A 24,222-nucleotide genomic window follows, 5' to 3' on the forward strand; every position below is an offset into this window, starting at 1 on the left:
ACTTTGGTGGAAACTGGAGGAGCACACTGTGGTCTAACTCCTGATCAGGGATATGTGGATCATGTTCATACTTCACTAAGCACTGGACAAACAAATGGATGCATGAAAGGAAGTAAATCATAAAATGTCAACTGGGAGGCACACAATAGGGTAGGCAGCCTCATAAAAAATATGAAGGTAGGCACAATATAAGCAATTAAAACAATATGAGGGGAAAATGATATCACATCATCACAGTGATAATAGGATGCTTGTTACCCATCACCATTAATTATCAGCCAGACTATACGAGCTTACACACTATTTATATTCACCTCCTATTTATTAAAAATAAAATAATGCACTAGTTATATATTTAATCTTAGTTTTCACAAATATTTTTGCACTACTGATACGATAGATCCCCATCACTATTAATTTAAGATTTCTTTAATATTTGTAAGGGTGTGACCTAACTTCAATTCCAATTATCACAGCAAGATATTCTATTCTTTTCATTTCTAACAACACAGGGGTGATTCAAACGACCGCCTACAGCAAACTGCTGGATGGAATGGCTGGCTTGCAATTTCACAGTGTGTACTCACAGTTGTGCCAAAATGAGAAAAAAAATCATGCTAATACTGATGCCACCTATGGGTGAGGCCAATAGCTTTTCAGAAAACCTTTGAAAATGTCAAGCTATTTTCAACTGAGTCACAGTTCAAGTATAAACCATAACCATAAACACAGTAATCAACCCGAAGGTTGGTTTGGTAGGTGATGGTAGAGTTCACCCAGTACTAAGCCCGACGGCGTGTGAAATTCACACATCAGGGTAGGGGGGCCAGCTCCTTTCCCTGTGCCGGTTATGGTTTCCCAGGAAGATCTGGTACCCAAAAATCACATAGCTTGGGTGGAGCTGCAGGTGCCCAGAGTGCCTTGCCGGAATCGAACCCAGGCCCCTACGGTCAGCAGTCCAATGCTCTGCCCCCTGGACTACCGCAACTCACAGTTAAAGTATAATCAATAGAAATTCAACATGTGAAACCTAAAAAAAAATTGCACCCAAATTACACTTTCATTATCAGCCTACTTTTTCTCTACCACCATTACAGAATTAAAATCCAAGAATTAATGTACTTTAGTCAGGAAGCAAGAAAGAACCAATTTCATGGTGTATGAGCCAGCATTCATCTTTATTGATGTTTTTCAATAATTAATCACTCTCACGATTGCATTTTACTGAACATGAAATGTTCATAAAATAGATCAAATTTCAATACATATTCTTTTAAATAAATCATAATGGTAAATGGTTACTAGTTCTCTTGTTAAATGGTTTCCGTAAAACATTTTCACAGTCCTGATTTTAATAAAACCAGTAGGAAATTTTAAATAACTATTAAATTGATACCAGTGGTAATATTTAATCATTTAAATAGTCCATAGGTAAAAACTGCCATTTAAACTTGAGCCAACACACAACTCCGCAAATAAATTTCATATTTTCATATGCATCTCTGCCAAAATTTGTAGTAATGTTTAATGCACAATTCAATAGTCCCTCCTGCACCTTCAGTCCATCACTGCTCCACTATACAAATTTGTTCGGTCTCTCTGAACCAATTAGCATATAACCATTCTTTGCTTTTTTCAAATGTAAGGGCCATCTCAAAAAAGGTTACATGAGATAAATGAACAGCATGATGCATATATTTTCCTTGAGCTCTGCAAATTTGGGGAATTCCATGCACCAACTTCAGTACAAAATATTCTATCATATTCCACTAGTGTTATAAATTAATCAACCTCACAAACAACACTGGAAATCATTATCACTCATCCGACTCATGAGAAAGTACCCCCCTTCCATCTAGAAAAAAATCACACACTCCATTCAATGTTTGTAACAAAGCACAAACATTGATGGTGCACTTGGCTATCAACATCAGGAGTTGGCTTTTACTTGGGAGGAGATGCTGATCCATTTATTTCAGCTGAAACTTCTTTAGGATTTTCTGTAGCGACCTCAGATTCTTTAGTATCATCCTTTGGCTTATGACCATCTTCTGGTTTCATGGCAGGGAACAACAGCACCTCCTAGAACATCAAATAGGAAGTATAGAAAGAAACAGGAAGTAACACAGTTGTTCATTCCTTTATACATTTTGTTATTTACATTTATTTATTAAAAATACTTTTTAAAGGAGAGCATTTTTTTCTGCATTGAATACACTCTTAAAATGAACAAGTATTTCATCATTTAGGGGTGCATTTTTTTATACCACACACTTATTTCCTAACATTTTGACTAGAAGTAAAACAATAATGGCAAATAAACCGGAAAGAAGATGCAGCTCAAAATTGTATCAAAAAGGAACTTGGGGTCTTCCTTACAGTTAATGTCATTTATGTTTCTGAGGAGAGTTACAGATAATTTGAAGTGAATTTTCTTCCAAAAGATGTACAAGACACTTATTAAAAATTTCGGTGCAAAAATGATTCAATTGCAATGCAATTACCACCGCCCAAACATGATACATAATATTCAAATGCTGGCATAAAACTATTCACTGTAGGAATACCAACATTGCAGCTAGCTTGAACAAGAAACTCTTCCAAACACAATTATGGGTAAAAAAAATGATCATTCAATATCTTACTTAAATGACAGAAACATTGGGTAAGGATGTTTTAGTGAAGAAGACATTTTAAAACTTTGAGATGGAGTATGGTTTTATAAGGTTTAGAAACAGGTTCATAAGGATAGTTTGGAGGCTTTAAAAACATGTGTGACGAAGGATGGAGAAGGTGAAAAGGACAGAAAGTAACACAAACGAGCTGTGCTATGCATGGTAGAGGAGAGACGATTGTTGGCAGAAATGCAAAGGATGCAAGAAAAACAAATTCACAGAATTTTGATTGGCAATGGAAATGTTGAAGACTGCGAAAGATGGGAGAACATTAAGCAAGTGAGGAAGATGGTAGAGAGGGTAAGAACAGGATAGGCAAGTTGGATGGAATGAAGGGAAGAAGGAGGTATGGAATTTTGGAAGGGTTTTTTATCATAGTATCAGTTGCCAAATTTTGGTGTTTTATGAGAGACCATGAAATTTATTGTTTTTCCAGCTGTGCTCATCCAAAACCTACCTTCTAAAGTAGAATACCGATAATAATCTAATTAAGGTCTCAATGAAGTTATGGCTGCAATGTGATATTACATGTATCCTGTTCAAGGTATTTAACAATATTTATGGCTCATAGAAAAACAGGTGGTGAAATAAGATGGGCAGAGCTGAAAGGACATCAGCAATCTTCAGTATGATAGCTGTGAATAAACTATTAAACCAGGAGTGGTTTCATAGATTATTATTATCAATATAATCATCCTGTCCTGATGTCTCCAAAAAATTCCCATTGTTTTCTGAACCATCCAATGTCTATAGAATAAAAGCACAACAGATGGATCTCACTTTCTCTCAACTCTTTTCCAACAACTTTGGTTATACACCTAATGGTGAAGAACGAGTAGCTCACTTTTCAGCCATAGATTTAACATACTACTAATTTATGTGATTTCTTTTAAGGTCTTTGAATTTCAGCAATTGTCAACAGAGGAGGTGGCTGCAGATTTTCTGAGAATGGGGGAAGGGTGGAGAGAAATATTGTCAGAATAAGCCTACTCAAAGTTATTTCCCCATTTTGCCAAAATTGGGATTACGATACCTCTGGAAATTTCAGCCACTACATCAACCAGATATTATCCCATGAATTACAATATCAACACTATTATAAATTTTATACAACTTTATCCCATTATTTAAACTAAAAAAATTCTTAAATCAAAACATTATTCCACTTCTCAAATATTCATAGCCCATACAGACCTTAATGTTGTTTGTGTCCGTTAAGAGCATAGTCAGCCTATCGATTCCCATTCCCCATCCTGCAGTTGGAGGCAATCCATACTCAAGAGCTGTGACAAAGTTCTCATCAACTACTTGAGCTTCATCATCCCCAGCAGCTTTGTCCTGTAAAAAATACAAATATTTAGGTTATTTTACAAGTCTACTGAGTGCATGCAGTCTAAAATTAAAAGTAAACACAAACATGTAGATAAAGAGGGAGCAAAAATATAAGAGCATTGAACCTTTCAAAAGGATTTCAAGACATTCTAGAAATTTAGACACCAGAGATACTTTTTTCAATCCTGTTCATCAAGGCAAGTGAATTACAGTAAACACTTATAAGGTAGACAAATGCTGAAAAAGACCTTAAAAAAACAAAGCCAACTTTGCTAAAATTTAATATGATTAAGAAAAATTATATCAATAGCTTATGCTAAGTTATACACACACACAGAAAATCAAAGTGCATTTGATTGTATCCCTTTAATGTAATTAAATAATATTTAAACGAAAACGTGACAACATTTTCACAGGCACATGTTTAAACTGTAGGTTAAACTTTAAATCATCAAGCAGTATGTAATATTTTAGAAAAATCTACCTAATCATGGTAATAACATTAGCTCCCAAAATATTTACATGTGCTAGCCTTTCAAATGACAGTGACATGACCAATCAACAGTTCTTCATCATATGTTTATGTCAGTAACTTACAAATCAAATGCAATCAAAATCAGAAATCAGAGCTATCTTCACTGTGTGAAGGGGATGACAAATAACCTACAAAAAAGTAGCACATTCAACCAGGCATGCAATTGTCTTTTACACGCCTTAGGAAACAGCATAATGGCAAAAAAGGGTTGTGCCGTGTTTCAGGTAGCAGTCTAATAGTTATAAAAATTTTATTTTTTAAAATATTTTCCTAATATCCTTTACTATCTTATAGCCTACAAATTATTTTAAATGAAGAAATGGCCTAATAATGAAATCTATCAAACATTATAAGGAGAAAAATGACAATGCAGATTGATGCAAATTCCAGAGTAATGCAAAAAAGATGCACCATACTGCCCAGATTGCAAGAAACAACAATTTCGATTAGAATGTATTCAGAAAACACATAGTTAGAATTATGATTCCATTACAATATGAATTTGGATAAAAATTATGCAATAATTTTACTGCAATACTATTTTTACCCTATAAAAGACGCACACAACCCAAAATTTAATGAATTTCACCCATCCTCATTTCATAATATCTAGATCAATAATGCAATTATCTTATAATTGAAATAGAAATACAAAAATTTAACTACCTAACTGGAGGGGGAAAAGTCATTTCATCTAACAGAATGGCTCCATTCAAACATCAAACATGAATATAAGGACAATAGGACCTATCAGTAGGTCATTCTGCCCTGTGGCAATAGCAATTGTGATCCATACCTGGTTGAACATGTAAATATACTTGAAAATGGCACCAAGGAAATGAAACTAATAAGATCAAATAATGCAGACAGTAATACCAACTTATTAAATTCCAACAGCTGTTCCATCATATAATTCACCATAAATTATTATTTTTCTTGAATTGCTAATCTGAAGTAAGTAAAATATCATTGCACACATACCTCTAAGTAGCAAATTATTTTGGGTTAATATACACATCTCATGCGACAATTCATTACTCAACTCTATATTCATTTAAGTAAAAACAGAAAATAAATGACTATTTACTGCATTACAAAAGCAGTCTTACACATACTTTCCCTTTTTGAACATAGATTTTTTAAATTAAACATACATAAAACCTTTGCTGTGATATCTTGCAGCAATTATGAAAGAGTGGAAAAACCACCAAGGAATACTAATCTTACAACAAAATATTTTCCATAATATGTAAAGGCCAAACAAATGAAACTTCTTGTTCACCGACTTGTGGTGTCATCCATCATTATTATCTTATGGCTGAAACAGAGAAATAAATTGATGCACATGGACCAGCATCATCATCATCAGATGATACTAACCTTAGCTTGCTGTTCAAAACGCCTCCTCTGCTCAACCGGGTCATTCAATTCCGTATAAGCATTGGCAACTTCTCTGCACATAACAAAGAGTTCAAATCTCTCTGTGAGACCAGGTATGGACCGATGCCACTTAGCCAGAGGGCTCATAGCTTGCGGGTGATCACAGATAAATGTTGGACTGATGCATTTTTCTTCAAGAAAGTGTCCCACCAGCTGTAATAGACAATGACTTATTCACGAGGACACCAAACAAAAAATCATAACTAGTCACTTGCAAGTGATTTTAATGAGAAACAGTTTTGTTTCAGCCAGTTTTTCAAAATTTTTGCCCAATCCAATCATGAATTGTTCCATAGTTAAGCATATATTAAATTTATCTACTGGAAATATTTGTAATGAAAACATTACCGAGTCAAAAATTTCAATTATTCCCTTTAAATTCATAAAATAAAACATTTTATAACTAGTACCATTGCGAAATTGATATTAAATTTAGATTAATAGTAAGATGATAACAGATTTTCTCAGGAGCACCCAAAAAAAGATGAAATTAATGTTGCCACATTAACACTAAGCGGAATGCCAAAATTTGTAAGGTTTTCTAGAGCAAAAAGATCAGCTTTCAAGAAATTATTTACAGTATATGAATGAGCATTATTAATGCCATAAAACAATGTATTGGGTATTAATTCAGGAAAATTAGGGGTAAAATAGACAGACAAATAATGGAAACAAATTTCAAAAATCATTTTTCCAATTGGAGTTTTGGCACACACGCACAGAATTTAGCACATCAAATATTATCTAGATATGACTTAGAATGGTAGACCTTTTAAGCACTTCCTCACACCTACTTGGCTATGCTTATTGTCAAAGATTAAGAATTTGAAATATGGTCAGACCTGACTTTTACCTCTCCAAAAATCATACCCTCTCGATTTCATAAAATTTCATAAGATTTACAATGAATGGCCATAGGAAGGTACTGGGGGGTACACAAATCAAAGCAGGCTTAGAATAAGAAATTGCATCCTAAATTAGGCCTTAACATTCTATAGGTCAATGAATTATTTAAATTTTCAAAATTGCTTGTTTCATGGCAATTAGTCCTGCCTTTAAGTAAACATGGCATCAAAGAATAATATAATATAAGTATCAGCATCCTAGCCGTAGCCAAACACCATTTTTGTAATTACTTGTGAAAGGGCATTTAATATAACTGACATTTCCTAAGCTACACTGAAAGAATAAATTAGTTATATGCATAGAGCAAATATCAAAATGCATACACGTCAAGGAGTCAGCCCTCAGTACATTACCCAATCAGCATGCAGGTTATTATGAAAACATGGATGTTCACGTTTTAATTGAACACGACTATTGAATTTTATCATGACGAAAATTTTTTTTACATCTGTCAGATGAAATACAGGTACATATGACAATTAAACAAGTTAAAGCAACCAATATCTTTACGTTGAAATTAAATTAAACTGAGTTAGAGTGCCTAAATAATCCTTCAATGAGAACATTTGTAAATGTACTTTAATGAAATATATAGCTATTTGATACTGTACCAATGATGCCGTAAGATTATTTACCTTGTCCAAAAGCCTGGCAGGGGTCCTAGGAGGTGGACATTCTATGCCATGCTTTTCACAGAGAGCAGATAATATTTTCACTGAGCCGGCAGGATCTGAGGTCAATTTGGATGGGCTGGGAAGCAATTCCTTCCCATTACTGCTGCCACCACTAGCCTTAGCCAGTGCCTGTTCCAGAGCAGGAAACATCGAAATTCTTCGGAAAGGAGGGGTGAAATCAATTTCAACTGCCTTCCCTTCAGGTCCATCTGGGTGATACTCAATCTTATATGTGCCAAATAAACTCCAAACCATTCCTAATATGAAGAAAAACCAAATGGATGACTGAGATTATAGTAATAGTAGGGTCAACTTTTAAGGGGGCATCAAATACAATGATTTTGCACCACTCGAACTTTAATCCTAATTATGTTAATTATGGAATAAATAATATGGTCTTAATATCATCATCATCAAATCAACCAACTAAATTTCAAACTGTGGCAGCTATATACCCCAGTAGTCCAGTTGCATTTAAGACCTCTATTCATTTGTTTAGATAATCAAGGTCATTTGGTAGAGCATATTCTAATTACAGTTCTTTGCATCTATCCTGACCTCTCATTACAATCCAACAAATAATGTCACAGTAAAAGCTGATGGTAATTGTCACCATAAGGTTGCATCTTCTCTTCTGTGAAGATGTACGAGTGAGTCAGGGTTCAGTGTCCAATCCTCACGCAATTACAACTTATTCAATCTGCATTTTCCTGATAGAAGAGGTTTATGCTGATGTTGAAAATTTATGTTATACACTTCATTGCTGCTTAAAGAAGACTATGAATCCCACTGCCTGAGTTAACGCTTTGTGACGCTAAAAAATCATTTTAAAAAAGTTGCATGAACGTATACTCTAACCCTAAATAGGGAATGATTTATTCATACCGTCAGAAAAAATATTAAGGTTTATCACCAGTTTGAAAGTGTGCCATTACAAGAAAAGTGCTTTGGAGACACTGACATCAAATGCAACCATGGGAGCAATTTACATGAGGAGCAACTAAGGACCTCCATTCAAGAAAATTCGAGTCCGCAAAAATAATGGTGGGAATGTATTTAAAATAAACATTAAGGGGTGTTGACGTTTCACATTATTTCAAACCTTACCTTGAATTCGGGTAGAGTATTTAGGAATCTGCACTTAAGAATCTTAACTTTTGAGTTGAACAAGATATAGAAGAAAATTATGGGTTTCATGAATGGAAAGGATCACATTACACCCGCTTGATGGGATTAAAATGCCAGGTAATACAAGTCAATAAGTGAAATAAACAAAACAGTGAAAGACATTGAAGATTGCTCAAGAATTGTTAGCCCAAAAGTTATAAAATTTGATTCATTCAAAATTTTTGCCAGCTTCTTATTGGATTTTTTTCAGAAATTTTAAAAATTTGAATGATATGCCACCTTCCATATACCTTTAAGTAAGATTTGGCAATTAGTTACCTGATAACATGGTCTCTGTAAGCTTGATAAGATCATTGTAATCAGCATAAGCCATGTAGAACTCACACGTCGTGAACTCTGGATTGTGGGTTAGATCAATTCCCTCGTTCCTAAACTGCCTTCCGATTTCATACACTCGGTCAAGCCCACCAACAACAAGCATCTGTAATGGAAATTAAACATGTTTCATACTGGTCCCCACAGCATAATTTAACCAAAAACTACATACAAACGAAATTAAATTACCTTCAGATACAGTTCTGGAGCAATACGCATGAATAAATCCATTCCCAGCTCATGATGGTGGGTAATAAAAGGTTTAGCTGTAGCTCCTCCGGCAATAGTATTCATCATTGGAGTCTCCACTTCCAAGAACCCCAGCTTATCAAAAAACTGCCGCACATAAGAAACAACCCGGGACCGAATTTCAAAAGTCTTTCTGACCTTCTCATTCAGCATTAAATCAAGGTATCGCTGTCGAAATCTGGTCTCCTGCAAGGAAAAAAATTCTAATGAGCTAAAATTCACCACCTATGGAGCACCACTGTTTAACATTTAGGCATAAATTTGTTGAAGTGGAGCATATAAATGATCCATGTTTTGATGTGCTACATAATCTCCTCGTAATAACCTGGAAATGCTGTAGAACTTTGATCTGGTCAGTAATAAAATTTTTCTATTGGAAAAGTGCTCTTATTTGGTCATTTGGAGAAGTTTCTATAAGACAATTGTAAAAATAATAATGGGACTAACAAATATTTTAAAAAACTACCACTTGTCCTTTGTCATTTAGTACCTGGTTCTTAAGTGACACAAATAATGTGCAAACTTGCTAATTAAATGAGACAATTGCAATGATCATCATCGGGGTATTTAGATTATCAGTAAGCAATTGTCAGGAACAACTAGCTAGACACAATGTGCATTAGATTCATAATCTAACTAAAGTACAAGACATCCTTAAATTCAATAACAACTACATAAAACTTTTTGGTCTCCGGACCTATTAATTTTCCAAACATTCCCTGCAACAAATATAAGTTTTATATGAATGAGATTTTTTCAAAATATTAGTATTGTCATTAAAGATAAACTACTATATACTGGTTTGAGCATGCCTGTGAATCATATACACCAAGGCAAAACTTTTAAGCTTATATTTTGGATTAATTGTATAAATGGGTTAAAATTTCTATCAAAGGATTATTCAGCAAATATTTGCTTCCTTTATTTTGTCCAAGTATTTCACCTCATATATGCCACAAGAATTTCATTATTTATGCTTATTAACCATTATTTTCCAAATCGTGAAACTTTAGATTTTTCATTTTGAAACAAGATCATTAAAATAAATACTCAGTTCAATAAAAGTGGACTAAAATGATTTCTTTCCATTGTTAGTTTTTTTAATTCTCTTTATGTCTTTCTTTTTATGAATTTTTCTTCAGGATCAATTTTATAACTATGCACAAAATATTATTTAACTTTGGACAAAAAATTACTAATAATATGTAAGAACACAAGTTTGGAAAATTGTGTAACCACTAACAACCCAAAGATTTTGGCAGAAAGAGCACTAGGGATAAAATGCAGTAGCAAGAGTACAATGAATCAAGGAATTCCCCTCTCCTCGCCAATTATTAAGCGGAGTCTCATGTTAAGCAAGTTTTTTTCGAGAATTATCCAAATTACTCACTATGCAAGGTGTTCATTAAGCGAGGTTCCACTGTATTTACATTCAACGAGATCTCTATCCCACTGAAGTGTCCTATACAAGATGTTTCAGGCGTGATATGGTGGAATATCATACTTAAATTGGCAATATTTTCCACAAAATAAAATTTATTAATGCCAATTAATAAATTTTATTTAGGAGGATAATATTGCCAATTTTTAATTTGATATATTATTATTACAGTAATGACTGTGACACCCCTGACCAACACAAGAGGTTTCCAAATATATATATAATGTAAAAATCACCGATACATATGCACATTGAGCGATTTTTCCAGGCGAATGCACTGATGACTTAAGAAGGTAGAGGGTTTGGGAAAGTGTATATACATGCAAGTATTATTTTGACAGAAAGGCCTATCTAGTGCAATGAAAATTGAATAAACTGTATTAATATAATTCCTCACTGCTACCAACTGTACACTGCCTATACAATTTAAGACTAGAGTGGTAAATCAATATCGCAGCCTTGTTTACTAAATAAGAAAACAAGCAAGGCAAATGAGGATCTGCTGGGAGAATGTGAGAACAGAATGTATACATAAAGCACACATTAGACCACATACTTTGACTAAATTTCCAGCATGAACTAAAATTTGAGATTAAATCTTTCCTTGTTGACTCCTGTAATGATGAGTGGCATATTAAAATACTAACCTTATCCTTTAGTCCAAAGTGTAGATGGGGTAGCATGCGCAAACAAGGAGAAAGCATGACCACCCTGGTTGGAATGATTGAAAGTTCTCCTTTTTGAGTTTTTCCTGGTCTCCCAACAGCTCCAATTACATCCCCCCGTCGTAGCCTGCCCAGATCAGATATAAACAGCTCCTCTGATTCATATAATCGTGCATTAGCCATCACTTGCAGTTTCACACCTTCCCCACGAACATCAAGGAAGATTAGCTTTGATCCTGACTCCCGGATGGCATGAATGCGACCTAAAAATGGAATTGTCATGTCAATAAACCAAATAAAAAGCATGGAGAAGTAAATTGTGAAGAGAGCGTCAGGTTGATTTGGGGAGTATGAGTGACAATAGTACTGTCTTGGACAAGCAAAGGGGTGAATATTCCCCACCTATTTGATAAAATTACAAATTACAATCCATTTTCTTATATATCTATAGCCTCAGCACATCCATTTGTCAAATTGGGAACCAAATCTGGGCTTCTTCATGCACACCAAATTTTGTATAAAAATCATGACAATGTGATTCAACGTTTGCAAAAGGAAGCATTCAAAATTGGCCATTATGTTAGTTTGACAAATAAATTCAGCTGCTTCATTCATCCATTAATATACATCTCAATTCAATATTACATTCTAGTTTAGAGTTGTGAATGAGGACTTGCATTAAACGCTAGCAAATTTTTCATAAGAAAAGGGTTTCAAATGAAAAAATTCGCAGGTGGATTATTGATAGATGGCAAGATAGTCCATTTGTTCTTGGTTTTCTATCAAGTAACATAGGTTTTGGATGACACAAAACTGAAAAATGATACATTCCCTGCTTCTCATAACAAAACCTAACCCGACATCTGACACTACAATAAGCCTTCCTTCAATTCCACATACTTATTTCTCCCTTAATTCCATCAACATGCCTATCCTACTTCTACCCCTTTCTTGCCTGCCTGATGTTCCCTGTGTATCAGCCTTCAGTATCTCATCGCCAATCAGAAAGCTCTGCATCTACACTTCCTGCCCCCTTTCGATTTCTGCCAACCCTTGTTCTTTCCTTGTTTGTTTTCATTTCTATTTCACCTTTTTCATCCTTCACAGCCACAATTCAAAAACCTCTATCTACTATAGTAATTTGTGTATCACTTTTTAAAAGCATTACATGATGCACTAGATGTTAAAACACCAGAAATGTCTACCGAAATCTGCCATTGAATAAATGGAAATTAAAATCATTCACATACAACTCCAGAACAAAAGCCACGACATCTCCAGGTTTTTCAAAGCAAATCTGAAATCTTTCTAGATTATTTTTTTATATACGAACACTAAAATAGCCCATAAGTTCATTGAAACTAAAATAAATACTACCTTGATCAAAAAGTTCCCGGAATAACCACCGTGTGGCGCTCCCATCGTTCCGATTTGAGTTCTGTTTTTTTTTGTTAAATTGGTACATCTGTTGTTGATATTCCCTTTAAATCTTAGTGTCATAACTTGACATTTGCAAAAGTTACGTAGCCAAGAGTACATCTATCTCTGTGTGTGTTGGCGATTTTTTACAATTGCAGAAATGGATTTAAATTTGCAACAACGAACTTGTATTAAATTTTGCGTAAAAAACGGATTTAGTGGCGCACGGACGTTGGAAATGTTGGAAAAGTGTTTCGGCAACGATTCTCTAAAAAAAACGCTCGTTTACCAGTGGCACGAGCGGTTCAGAAGTGGTCGTGAGTCAATCGAAGATGATGAACGCAGTGGCAGACCATCGACATCGAAAGTCGGTGAAAAAATTGATAAAGTAAAAGAAATGTTGGTCAATAACCGCAAATTAACCATCAGAGAAATAGCGGAGGACTTGAACATTGCCTATGGATCCGCCCAAGACATTGTGGTTAATGATTTGGGTTTCCGTCGTGTAGCAGCAAAGTTGGTGCCAAAAGACCTCAATTTCATGCAAAAAAGAGACCGTGTTGACGTCGCAAAAGACATGATTTGCGAGACTGAATCCGATCCCACATTCATCAAAAGGATAATTACTGGAGACGAGACGTGGGTTTATGAGTACGACACGCAATCCAGACATCAGGCAAGTGAATGGCGTTCACCAAATGAGCCGAGACCAAAAAAACCACGTCGTTTTCAGTCAAAAAAGAAGGCAATGCTGACGGTTTTCATGGATTACAACGGTGTAGTGCATCATGAATTTTTGCCAGAAGGCCAGACAGTAAACAAAGAGTATTATTTGGGCGTTATGAGACGTTTGCGTGAAGCAATTCGCCGAAAGAGACCAGAAATGTGGGCAGAAAACTCGTGGATTTTGCACCATGATAACGCACCGTCGCGCAGTGCTATCATTATTCGTAATTTTTTGACGAAAAATGCAACAAATACCATCCAACAGCCACCGAATTCACCTGATTTGGCTCCCTGTGACTTCTTTCTGTTCAATCGAGTTAAAAAACCATTACGGGGAACGCGTTTTAGCAGCCGAGAGGAAGTAATGGAAAAATCGCAGGAAGCACTGATGGACATACCGAAAACCGAATATAAAAAATGTTTCGAGGATTGGATCAAGCGCTGGCATAAGTGTGTTGCAGTCGATGGGGATTACTTTGAAGGGGACAATATAGATTTAGATGAATAAACTTGTATTTTTAATTTTCTGAATAAATTCCGGGAAATTTTTGATCAAGGTAGTATGTAAGCCTCTTTAAAATAGTCTTCTTCATACTGAGAACCACTTTCTTCATAAGAAAAAGCAGAATGCCTTTTTAAATTGAGGAAAGTTTCTTTCTATTATGAGAAATACAAGGAAAAACTATGAATTGAGGGAACTTAAAAGTACTAGCCTGAACATTGCCAGCAGGTTATTCAAACACAGAATAAGACATGTTACAGTTAATTTATAGGTAAATAAACTAGAACACATAATCACTGCTACAAAACATTCTAAAAGATTGCCAGATATTCTTGTGTGTCCCTTGATTTTGGGGGCAGGTCCAGATGAGCATCTAGTAAAATCGAGGAATGTTTTAATACCATCAAGTAGATAACAAGCCAATGATATTATGGCGGTTTTAACATTTGTGATTTCCATGTTAGATACTGTTTGAAAGAACTGCGTGCATACACTATATGTACTCCTATCAAAACTGTAAACAAACCATACAAAACAGTAGCTTCGATTAAAATGAATTTTTTTCATTTTCATTGAATAAGGTTAAACATTATTTCCTTGATTAATGTTGAAAAGATAGTGAACACTAAAAATTGGAAAATAAAAGCTCTCTGATTGTCTAATTGATTATTGATTTACTTTGGGTAGAATCTATTCAGCTTATATGGATATAAAATGCCCTAATATATAAAAGAACTAGTCATTTATAATTGCAATTAAAGATAAGAGGAAATTGTGCCATAAACATCAACAAAATAACTTTTTCAATTTCATGGATTTGATACCTTGAAATTTCACAGTAGTTATAGACTGGAGAAAATACAAATAATCTTGGACATTGAAGTTGCTTGAAAATATTTTAGAATTACCCAATTGAAAAATGGTAGTATATAAAATATGGAAATTGACAACAAAATTTCAAAATTGAATAGTGCCAGAATTCAGAGAAATGTCTTGTTATTTCTCCAATTGAAAAATCACATTCGAGTAAATTTAAAATCCAGAAAATTCCTGTTATATTGCTGTCCTGAAATAATGGAACAAAGTAATATGATACTAACTGTTGCCTTGCCCTAACTAATATGTCGATTTCCTAACTGAGGAGCTTCTTTCAAAGGTGGGCTAATGTTCACAGTGATGTAAAAAATAATGAAAACTATTGAGATAACACTATTCTAATTGTATAATTAAAACAAATGTTGTACAAGGTTTGCATAAAAAGTATCAGTAACAATTGTTTCCTGACATGTGCATGAAGTGCTGTATTCAAATGGTCGGTTGAGTGGGCACATGATCGCAGATTGTATTGGCATTGACAAGATGACAGTTCACACTATTATCACAGAAAATTTGACGATGCAAAAGATCTGCGCTTAATTCATCCCGAAGGTCTGGATGGACGAGCAAAACCAGAGTCAGGTGTCTAAAAGCAAAGACCTGCAATGGCACCACAACGATTCCCTAACCCTCTTTCAGTCCCAATTCTGCACCAGCAGAATATTTCCTGTTTCCAAAAGTTAAATCCTTCCTCCAAGGACAACACCATGGGACCCAAGGTGCCATCAAAGAGCTTGTATGCTTACACATAAGGACCTCCTGGGATCCACCTATCAGGAAGCCTTGGATGAGGAGTCCTGGAAAAGCTGTTGGCCAAAGTGCTTTGACACTCCGGGGATGTACTTTGAAGAATTTTGAGTAGTAGTAGTATCTAGGGGAGGCGACAGACAGCTGAGGTCATTTGCACCATTAGGAATGGACAGGAAAGGATGAAGGGTGGAGAGAAACCTGATGCTGGCATTAGCCTACTCCTCACTAAAGGCGCAAGGTGTCCGCAGCTTAATGTACCATTCGACGGATGGCGTACTCACTGCTTAAGTGCCCTCCATAAAGCACCTCAAGTAGGGATCGAGAATTTTGAGGCATTGTAGCAAAATCTGAAATCAATCTAGTTTTCCACAACTTTTCCTGATACTTTTTATACAAAACCATATACAAGAGAGCCTTGTTACCATATCAAATTTTTATACAATTGTTCAAAGTTTGACTTAAAAGGCCCAAGTTTGGTTTTCAGACTGATGCAAAACAAACAAAATAAATAAAGAAAATTTAGACCAATAAAGACATGGCTGAATGGCTATAGAGAATCAGGACAAGGTTTATTAGAGGTCTAAGGAACAGAAGAGAAAATATGACATGGCATACAATAGTGACAGAGGAAGCGTTTATGTGTAGAATGAAAATGGAGAACTTAGTACAGGAGTAATGTTCCTGGAGTAACCTAAAATCGGGCTTTTTCTGGGTTCAACTTTCCTGAAGGGGAGCAACACCAAGAGTATACATGTTAAATGAACATGATATATCTTACACAAATCAGATAATTATCTAAGTCTCCTTTAGAAGTTATACTGAATTGATGTTTATATTCCCGACCAACAATTTACTAGCACAATACATGTATTCCATCGATATAAACAGTTCAGTTTGAAATTAAAAAGTGTAACTTTCAAGTAAAATTACGAACAGCAAGTTCATCGCTAGGCATGTACGCAGTCCCATAATCTTGGAGGAACCTTTGGTGTTCCAGTTAAGAATAGTTCATAATGGGTGTATGGTCATATTTAAAGCATTTCCAGCATACACCACTAATTTCATTACGGAAAATAAACATGACCAAAGAAAACCACCATATATTCCTTTAAATTATCAAAACATATGTTTCCTCTCAAAATGGTAACAATTTGGAAATAACTGCACTTTTAACAGGATATTGACCAGGACTATATTCAAGCCTGCCTTAACAGAGCAATATACTTCTGAAAAATAAAAGTCTGGTATTATTAATACTTGCCTGCAATACTCTCCTCTTCATCGTCTATAATCTGCCCCTCGGGTAAACTTTTATACCTTTCAATGAAGTCTTCTAGAGAAATGGATACATGGAACTTGTGTGGATATGGCTGGGGGTTCACTTCACTTCCCGCAACACTTTTCATCTGAGTAATTGCTTGGGTACGTAACCTAAAATATTCCTGTAGTAATAAAGTGAATGCTTACTTCATGACGTCAATAGGAATTGCCACTTTAGAAAAGAATTTTTACTTTGCCATATGCACCATGTTAAGCTAATCCTATCAAAGAGGATGGTTTTCAAATCGAAGTATATTACTTTAAGCACAACTACCATAAACTAAAATTGATGATGCTTTTATATGATATGAATTTTTGTGAATAAAACTCTTAGGAGTATGCATTTCTGAGTTAATAAATTTTTCAAGTTTCCAAAACTTAATCGATCTGAAAATATCTTGGCGGTGGGGGAAAAATACTACTACAGACTAAAAACAGAAGGAACATACATTGGGACTAATTTCCTCTTCTTGGACCACATCACTTTTCTTTTTCGAAGACGTTGACTCTTTTTTAGCACCTTCCTGCTTTTCTTTTTCAGCCTTTTCTTTGGCTTTCTGCTCAGCTTTCATCCGCCGCTTGAGCTCACTGCAAGAGGCATAATACCCATTTCAATGAAGTTGAGATTATAATTAGATAAAGGCCATGGCTTTCGTGATAACTTTCTATCAAACATTTGGGTTCTTCAGTTATGAAATAAGTAGGACAAATAATGGCCTTCTTACATTTAACGTCATCTATTACAATTCTATAATACTACTTATTTCCACTACAAAGACGAACCTCTTGCCTTGGAGGGTGGCCGAGAGCCGATAGGAGCGAAATCCAAAAGCATAGCCTTCGTTGAGGAATGGAGCTAAGTGCACAGACTTCAACAAATGACTTTGGCCAACTACACGCACTATTGACAGCATGATGTCCTTCAATATGAAGGAAATTTCACATACTTCTCACTCGGCCATCCTCAGAAGGCTAAAATGATCTGCAATCATGCCATTACTCAGAGCAATGGCAGGCACAGGAATAACTACCATGACCGATAATAATCCAATAGCATATTTCGATGAAAGAAAGTGTAAAGGTATAGAATGGATCTGTTGAATAACTTGGGAATGCAACTTCTTAAAAATTCTAAAATCAATACGCTTCAATAAGTGTGATCAAGCATGAAGTTGCCACATGGTAGCCCGTGCATGCACGATCACTGCTAACAACAAACAATTTTAAATACTGCCTTGGTCTTAGAAATTTAGCACTCGGACAAATCAAATATACATACTTTTTCGATAACTTCTCACCCGCTACTTCAGACATCGTATCCACTCCGGCTATCTTGTTTCCGTGGCGTACTTGTGGTGCACCCTACAATTAGCTGAGGCAATGTTGGAAAGGCTGGCAGTAAGACACTTCATGTTTATTTACACTTTTTACACTTAATATTTCAGCCCCGAAGATAATATTTTTTTGCGGTTGATAACATTAAATGTTAAAATGTATTTATTTATTTTTATTTTATTCTCATTTATAGACGTTAACTACATGTGTGAAAATTGGCAATAATCTTGGCGGGTGAATTCAAAATGAGGTCGCTATGGTAACCTTAGTGCTGCCGCATCAACGTGCAATAAGTTGTCATAGATACTTATTTCGAGTAGTAAGTAAGAGATTTTGTATTTATTACGACAGGCCTTGGAAATAGAGAATGGATTACGATTCCATAAAAAGTTTAACAAAACTACTGAAAACCGAAGATGAGTCAGACAGTGAAGATGAGCTGCTAGCCGCTGGTCATTCAAGAATTGGCAAGTTATACTTAGAAACTATTTCATGGCATATAATGCAAATTGCTATGGCTACATGCTAAATTATATAGAGTACAGTTGATCATATTGCAAATTATTTTTGGTATGAGATGGGTACATAACTTACCTAATATTTAAATTTAGGTCCTGGCCATATTGGGCCGGTCAAGAGAACAAATAATGAAGAAGAATTAGAAAAAGACAGAAAAAGAGATCCAAAAGAAATATGGGATGATGAAGAAGTAGCTGAAATGCAATATGATGAACATAATGACCATCGCAAAAAACCAGAATATGATATAAAATATCGACAGTCTGTGACCCCAGAGGATATTTACCTTCAGGTAAGCAATTGAGTTGATATTTTAGTTATGTACCAAAATATATTAGAGCTTTTCTTTATTGATACATTCCTGAGATGGCATATAGGATATATGTACGTGCCGATGCCTTTTTTAATACAAAAAAGTCAATTTGGTGAGCCTATGTGAATGCTGCTTTCCAACCCTCATCAAATGCACCATTCCTTCACATAAAAAATGAGTTTTTAATCTGATGTAAAAGTTTCCATATTTCGTAAAAGTAGTTATAATTGACAGGAGTCATTTCGGTTTTTGCATGAGGAGTGAGGATAAATATATTTTAGGGAAGGTATTAATTAGTATATTGCTAGGCACATCTCTCTATCCCTCTGAAAGCTGAACATTACAATTTGTAATACATATCCAGTTTCAATGCATAGTTTTTTCTTCTTATCGTAATTTCAATGCCCCTACTTGATGTTAATATGACATAAGTATACATTTCTAGTGCAAAAATAAACTCAGGAAAAGGGAGACAGTCTCCTAACCCTGCCTTCCCTAATGACATCTCTGAATAGTCAAGTAAACTGACTAAAAACTTGGAAATGAGCATAACAGGGCAACTTAGTATATATTTTTATTTATTGCCCTGCTTTATTTGGTTTTTAAAATTCCTGTCTTCCTTGCAGAGTAGTATACTGCTTTAGACTTTTATGCTCAATATAAAGTATAGTAATATTTATGATTTTTGAGCTAATATGTTGAAAAGGCAGGACAAAACAAAACATGCATTTGGGCATTCCCATTACAGAATATTTTCATTCAATATCAATGTCAACATTCTTTGCATTTGAATAAAAATCATTTATTTTTGCTTTTGCCATTAAAAAACTTATTTCTTTAGAAATCCTAACATTTTGTAAATTTAAGTATCAAAATGACTGCATTGGTAGGATTTGAAGTTAGTTTAAACATTGGAAACTACCAAGCCTAATGAAAATAATAAATACAAAAAATTAACCTCTTCCTCTTTTGGTTTAACTTATCTTTTTATGTTTCTAAATATTGTAGTGATAATTTTGTCATAAAATATTTGTTTTTTCTCTTGCTTACATCATTAAAAAAATACTAGAATTAATGCTCTATTTTCTGTTTTTTTTTAATTTGTGAGACATATTTCATCTATTTAAGCCATTAGCAGCTGTAACTGTAACACAATATATAATGTACATCCTTGTTATCTTGAAACTAGACCCAAAAATAAATAGCATTATTATTATTGTCATCATCATTGAGTCATAGTCCTTCCGTAAATGTGCCTTCTTTGTGTTTGCCACTTGAAGACTATATGCAACTGTATTTTACCTATTGCTATCATAGATCATCAACTAAAACAAATGATTTTGGATGATAAGCTCTGTCTCTTACATCATACCTATCATAATATGTGAAACCTTAATGTTTACACAAGACAACAATAATCTACTGGCTTGTCCTATCAAACTTAGACTTAATTATTAAAGTGGTTCAAAATCTCTCATGTCTCTCTGATGATCTCTGGCTGACCAAAATAACATTATAGGAGCCTTTAAACTTCATTTTATTGGCAATAGGAATTAACCAAACTTTACTTTTTCCATTGTTTTTAACAAAACTGCATATATTAATTATTTATACCATGTAGTTAGGTAGGTAATCTAATATATTTTTTCATGTTCTAAAATTCTTATTGATACCATATTCATGAAATGTTAATCTGCTTCCTTTGAAAACTCTTTTACTTGTGGCACAGAGTTAGATTTTATAAATAATATAATGTAGTTATTTGTTCAGTAAACTCAGTGTGCAGTACTGAGAATGCATGACAGGTATAGGTACAGGATCTATATCCCATTGACGTGTCCTAGGACACATCAATGGGATATAGATCACATTATTCCCAAATAGAGTTATGACAGGAAACTATTATACACTTAAATTTCACATTAATATTCTTTTATACTATAATAGCACTCATCCACCAGATATGCATATAGATTCTTCATATACAGTGAAATTCTTATCTCACTTAAATGGTTAGGTAGATTGTTAAACAATTTTGTGTGCATTGATGTTGGTCCTTTTGCCGCCATTGGTTTGATGTTTTCTTATACACATCCACATAAGGTACAGTTCATATTCCCTATATCATTAAAAAGAGGTTGACAACGTGCATGATAAAAAAATGCACAAAATATTTCCATTGTTAAGTAAGAATAATGACAACCATAATTTTGAAATACTATGTACCTATTATCAAGATTTTACTGGGAGTTTAGTGTTTTAGAACAAGTAAATACCTAACTAAAATGAACCAATGACTGAGTGTCACTGTTTGGGTTTCATATTTAAACAAGCTTGTCACTTTAACAGGTTGGGTTCAAAACCCCTCTGTCCTCAAGCTGTGAAGACATGGTTGTGACTGTTGACTTAAAAGGAGAATCAAGTGACAGAATTGTTCTAAATGTTCAGCCGACTAGCATAGATATCCGATCTCCATTATACAGGTTAGTCTCTCCAGTTCTTTTTACTTAACTGGTTAACCAAGACATCACAGACAGATGAGCTCGCATTTTCGTTTAGTTTCAGCAATGCTTATCAAAATCCTCCCAAAAATCCATTTCATTTCCATGAACACCATAAAACTATTGAGATGTGAGTCATAGAATATCTGAAAATTAAAAATTATATCAGTAAGGCATTCAAACAGTATGTTGTACAGATAAAATGAATTTTCATAGAAATATAATTACACATTGTTTCTCATACAATATTGCAGCTGATTTTTTAAAGACTTTAATTATTAAATATTCTGTTTCCAGATTGGCCCTTCCTTTGCCTCATGAAGTGGATCCAAATTCTGGAAGTGCAAAGTGGGATGAAGAGAAATCCATGCTCACTATTACACTAAGGATCATCCGGGAACTTGATTTCATTAATTTCTGAAGCAGTGATGTATGTTGCTTTGGTGAACAATCTCAGCAGCTGTATCCTGATGCATACTTCATTATTTTCATTAAGCACCTAACTAAATGTATACTGTAGTTAATATGAGAATTCAAAGTGAAAATAAGATTTAATTTCCTTATGCAATGAAATACCATAGAAATAATTACCTTGTGAGCAGCATATCTAAATAATAACCTTATCAGTAGAGCTTTGCCTATGTACTGAAGGGTCCTGGGTGATCCATGAAGGATTCATGGTGATGCCTTCGCATACTTTTCCCAGAGAAAAATCAAAATTGTCATTTTCTAGATATTTGATATGTATTGGAAACAGCAAAAGGCAGATGGAAAGTAACTTGTTCCCTTTCCTTGAATTTCACATGCCAAAGCTCTAACATTGAATGAGCTATGCCTACTACTCATTTACAGAAAAATGCCAATGATGCTATCCTCAGACGTTGGTAAGATATGACGTTTCTCCAGTGATTAAGTTTTTGAACTGAGTGACACCAGTGAAGATATATCCCTGTTTTTGGCTTTAGGCATTCAGAAGATAACTTCTTTTCCTCTCAAGATGAGGAAATAAAAGCTTAACAGGAAAACCTGGGAAAGGAAGTCATGGCAATTGTGAAAGTTAATGTATTTTGGGGAAAATATCACATTACCTCAGGGAGTATAAATATTATCCATGGCTTCTTCATTCTCTGAGTGTAAACATTCCTCTTATTTCCTTTGCTGTTCTTTCTATCACATTTTTAAGCTCAAATCAACTTTCTCATTCTCTATCTCCATTTAGATATTTATTATGTTTTCTTGGTACTCCTTCCCTTTTACTTCCAATACAGTTTCAAGATTACTCATTCGCACTCTCCTTACCATTTTAAATTATAGATTGCAATACGTAAGTGAAACAGCTGAATTTGATTTGAGGATACTCATGAAGAGGGAAGTAAAGAAAATCACTTCAATGAACAGAAAGTCATTTTACTTCTTTCATCGTTTCACAAAACCCTGGAACCATGTCCATTGTATTCATATGCTCACTGGGAATAACTACTAAAAATGCCAAATTTTAATGGCAAATGCACTGAATTGATTTTTAGGGAATAATTACGGTTCTTATAAGAATATGGTCGTAAAAAGATAAAATCTAAACATCCAGAGGAACTGCCACCACCCATATTGTTACATTTTTAATAAACATAACCAGACATATTTGAGATCTATCTCTACATGTACTGCGATCACTGATAACCTTCAAGAGACGAGTGACATCTTTATCAGAACTCAAAGTTGCATCTCGATCTGAGCTTGAGTACTGCCTCTTCAGTGAGGAAAGGGTTTTGTGAAAATCATGGCACTTTGCATGCGTAACGGTGAGAGGCGTGATAAAATAACAGTAAGTTGGATTTTGGCATTCGAACTGTTGAAGGAACGAAAGTACGTGGTCTCACAGTGACAAGCAAGTGAATACCTTTGCCATCTGTTGGCCATATGGTGCACTAATTTTTACGTTATGTTAATACCCCTATGAGCAACAATAGGAACTTCAACAGGAGGTAGAAGGGAATCCTAAACTTTTGTAAAATTTTTCTGAAATTTGCCCAGATTATTTTCTGCCGGGTGCGCGAGCGGCTGGAAAAAGCGGGGTGTTTCTCGGAAAAATATAATCAAAATTAAAGGTTTTCCCGACGTCCCGTGATCTCCTCTACCTCCTCTTGAAGCCCCTACATCTTACATTATACCCCGCATGCTGCCGCTGGGGCGTGTGGCAGGGGGTGTTAGGTCACTACCCGTAAAATAAAAAATGACCCTCATGACATGTATTTGCAATTCCAAAATTCAAAACCAATTATATAAATCCTTCAAAAGTAGGGACCAGAATTTTATGAAATTTGACCAAGGCGACCCAGGACTCGGCCGGCAAGGCTCAAGTGATCCATGGTATCCCTAGGCCTTAGGCTCTTCCGGCCTCTTGAGAGCTCTGGACTTAAATTTTTCAGCGATATGGCTTCACACCGAGATTATCTACCTAGCCCCAGTTTTACTCCCGCCTCGGGCGAATGAGCTGTTATTCTTGTCTTTGGTGTTGAATCGAATGGTGAGGAATATTCTTTA

At 34.9% G+C, this 24,222-nt stretch overlaps 2 protein-coding genes across 3 annotated transcripts; one reads left to right on the top strand and one right to left on the bottom strand.

The window, feature by feature from the left end:
• Nucleotides 1-1,161: 1,161 nt before the first annotated feature.
• LysRS (Lysyl-tRNA synthetase) lies at nucleotides 1,162-18,385 on the bottom strand. Of its 2 annotated transcripts, XM_071589421.1 has the most exons (11): nucleotides 18,293-18,382; nucleotides 17,797-17,995; nucleotides 17,463-17,601; nucleotides 16,955-17,135; nucleotides 11,403-11,683; nucleotides 9,255-9,500; nucleotides 9,009-9,171; nucleotides 7,524-7,819; nucleotides 5,923-6,135; nucleotides 3,870-4,013; nucleotides 1,162-2,082 (listed from the first exon to the last, which is right to left on the bottom strand). In XM_071589421.1, the coding sequence occupies exons 2-11, from the start codon at nucleotides 17,925-17,927 to the stop codon at nucleotides 1,945-1,947; spliced, it is 1,932 nt and encodes a 643-aa protein (XP_071445522.1). In that variant the 5' UTR covers nucleotides 17,928-17,995; nucleotides 18,293-18,382; the 3' UTR covers nucleotides 1,162-1,944. The 2 variants fall into 2 exon arrangements, with proteins under 2 accessions (XP_071445522.1, XP_071445530.1); XM_071589429.1 differs by lacking the exon at nucleotides 17,797-17,995 and having other exon boundaries at nucleotides 18,293-18,385.
• A 330-nt stretch (nucleotides 18,386-18,715) lies between these two features.
• Nucleotides 18,716-22,102, top strand: Dnaaf6 (Dynein axonemal assembly factor 6). The gene is made up of 4 exons (XM_071585860.1): nucleotides 18,716-18,815; nucleotides 18,960-19,159; nucleotides 21,530-21,663; nucleotides 21,979-22,102. The coding sequence occupies exons 1-4, from the start codon at nucleotides 18,716-18,718 to the stop codon at nucleotides 22,100-22,102; spliced, it is 558 nt and encodes a 185-aa protein (XP_071441961.1).
• The last annotated feature ends 2,120 nt before the right edge of the window (nucleotides 22,103-24,222 follow it).

The sequence above is a fragment of the Hetaerina americana genome, unplaced genomic scaffold, assembly GCF_022747635.1.
Source record: "Hetaerina americana unplaced genomic scaffold, ioHetAmer1.1.p SCAF_1, whole genome shotgun sequence".
Taxonomy (NCBI): domain Eukaryota; kingdom Metazoa; phylum Arthropoda; class Insecta; order Odonata; family Calopterygidae; genus Hetaerina; species Hetaerina americana.

What these genes read in the sequence shown, in the direction of transcription:
- LysRS (XM_071589421.1), bottom strand. Translation starts at nt 17,927, where the DNA reads ATGCTGTCAATAGTGCGTGTAGTTGGCCAAAGTCATTTGTTGAAGTCT. An exon ending in TGAAGAGGAGAGTATTGCAG is followed by an intron (nt 11,684 to 16,954) that starts GCAAGTATTAAT and finishes TTCCATTTTTAG; the next exon opens with GTCGCATTCATGCCATCCGG. An exon ending in ACTTTGGACTAAAGGATAAG is followed by an intron (nt 9,501 to 11,402) that starts GTTAGTATTTTA and finishes TTTTCCTTGCAG; the next exon opens with GAGACCAGATTTCGACAGCG.
- Dnaaf6 (XM_071585860.1), top strand. Translation starts at nt 18,716, where the DNA reads ATGGATTACGATTCCATAAAAAGTTTAACAAAACTACTGAAAACCGAA. An exon ending in CGCTGGTCATTCAAGAATTG is followed by an intron (nt 18,816 to 18,959) that starts GCAAGTTATACT and finishes ATTTAAATTTAG; the next exon opens with GTCCTGGCCATATTGGGCCG. An exon ending in ATCCGATCTCCATTATACAG is followed by an intron (nt 21,664 to 21,978) that starts GTTAGTCTCTCC and finishes TTCTGTTTCCAG; the next exon opens with ATTGGCCCTTCCTTTGCCTC.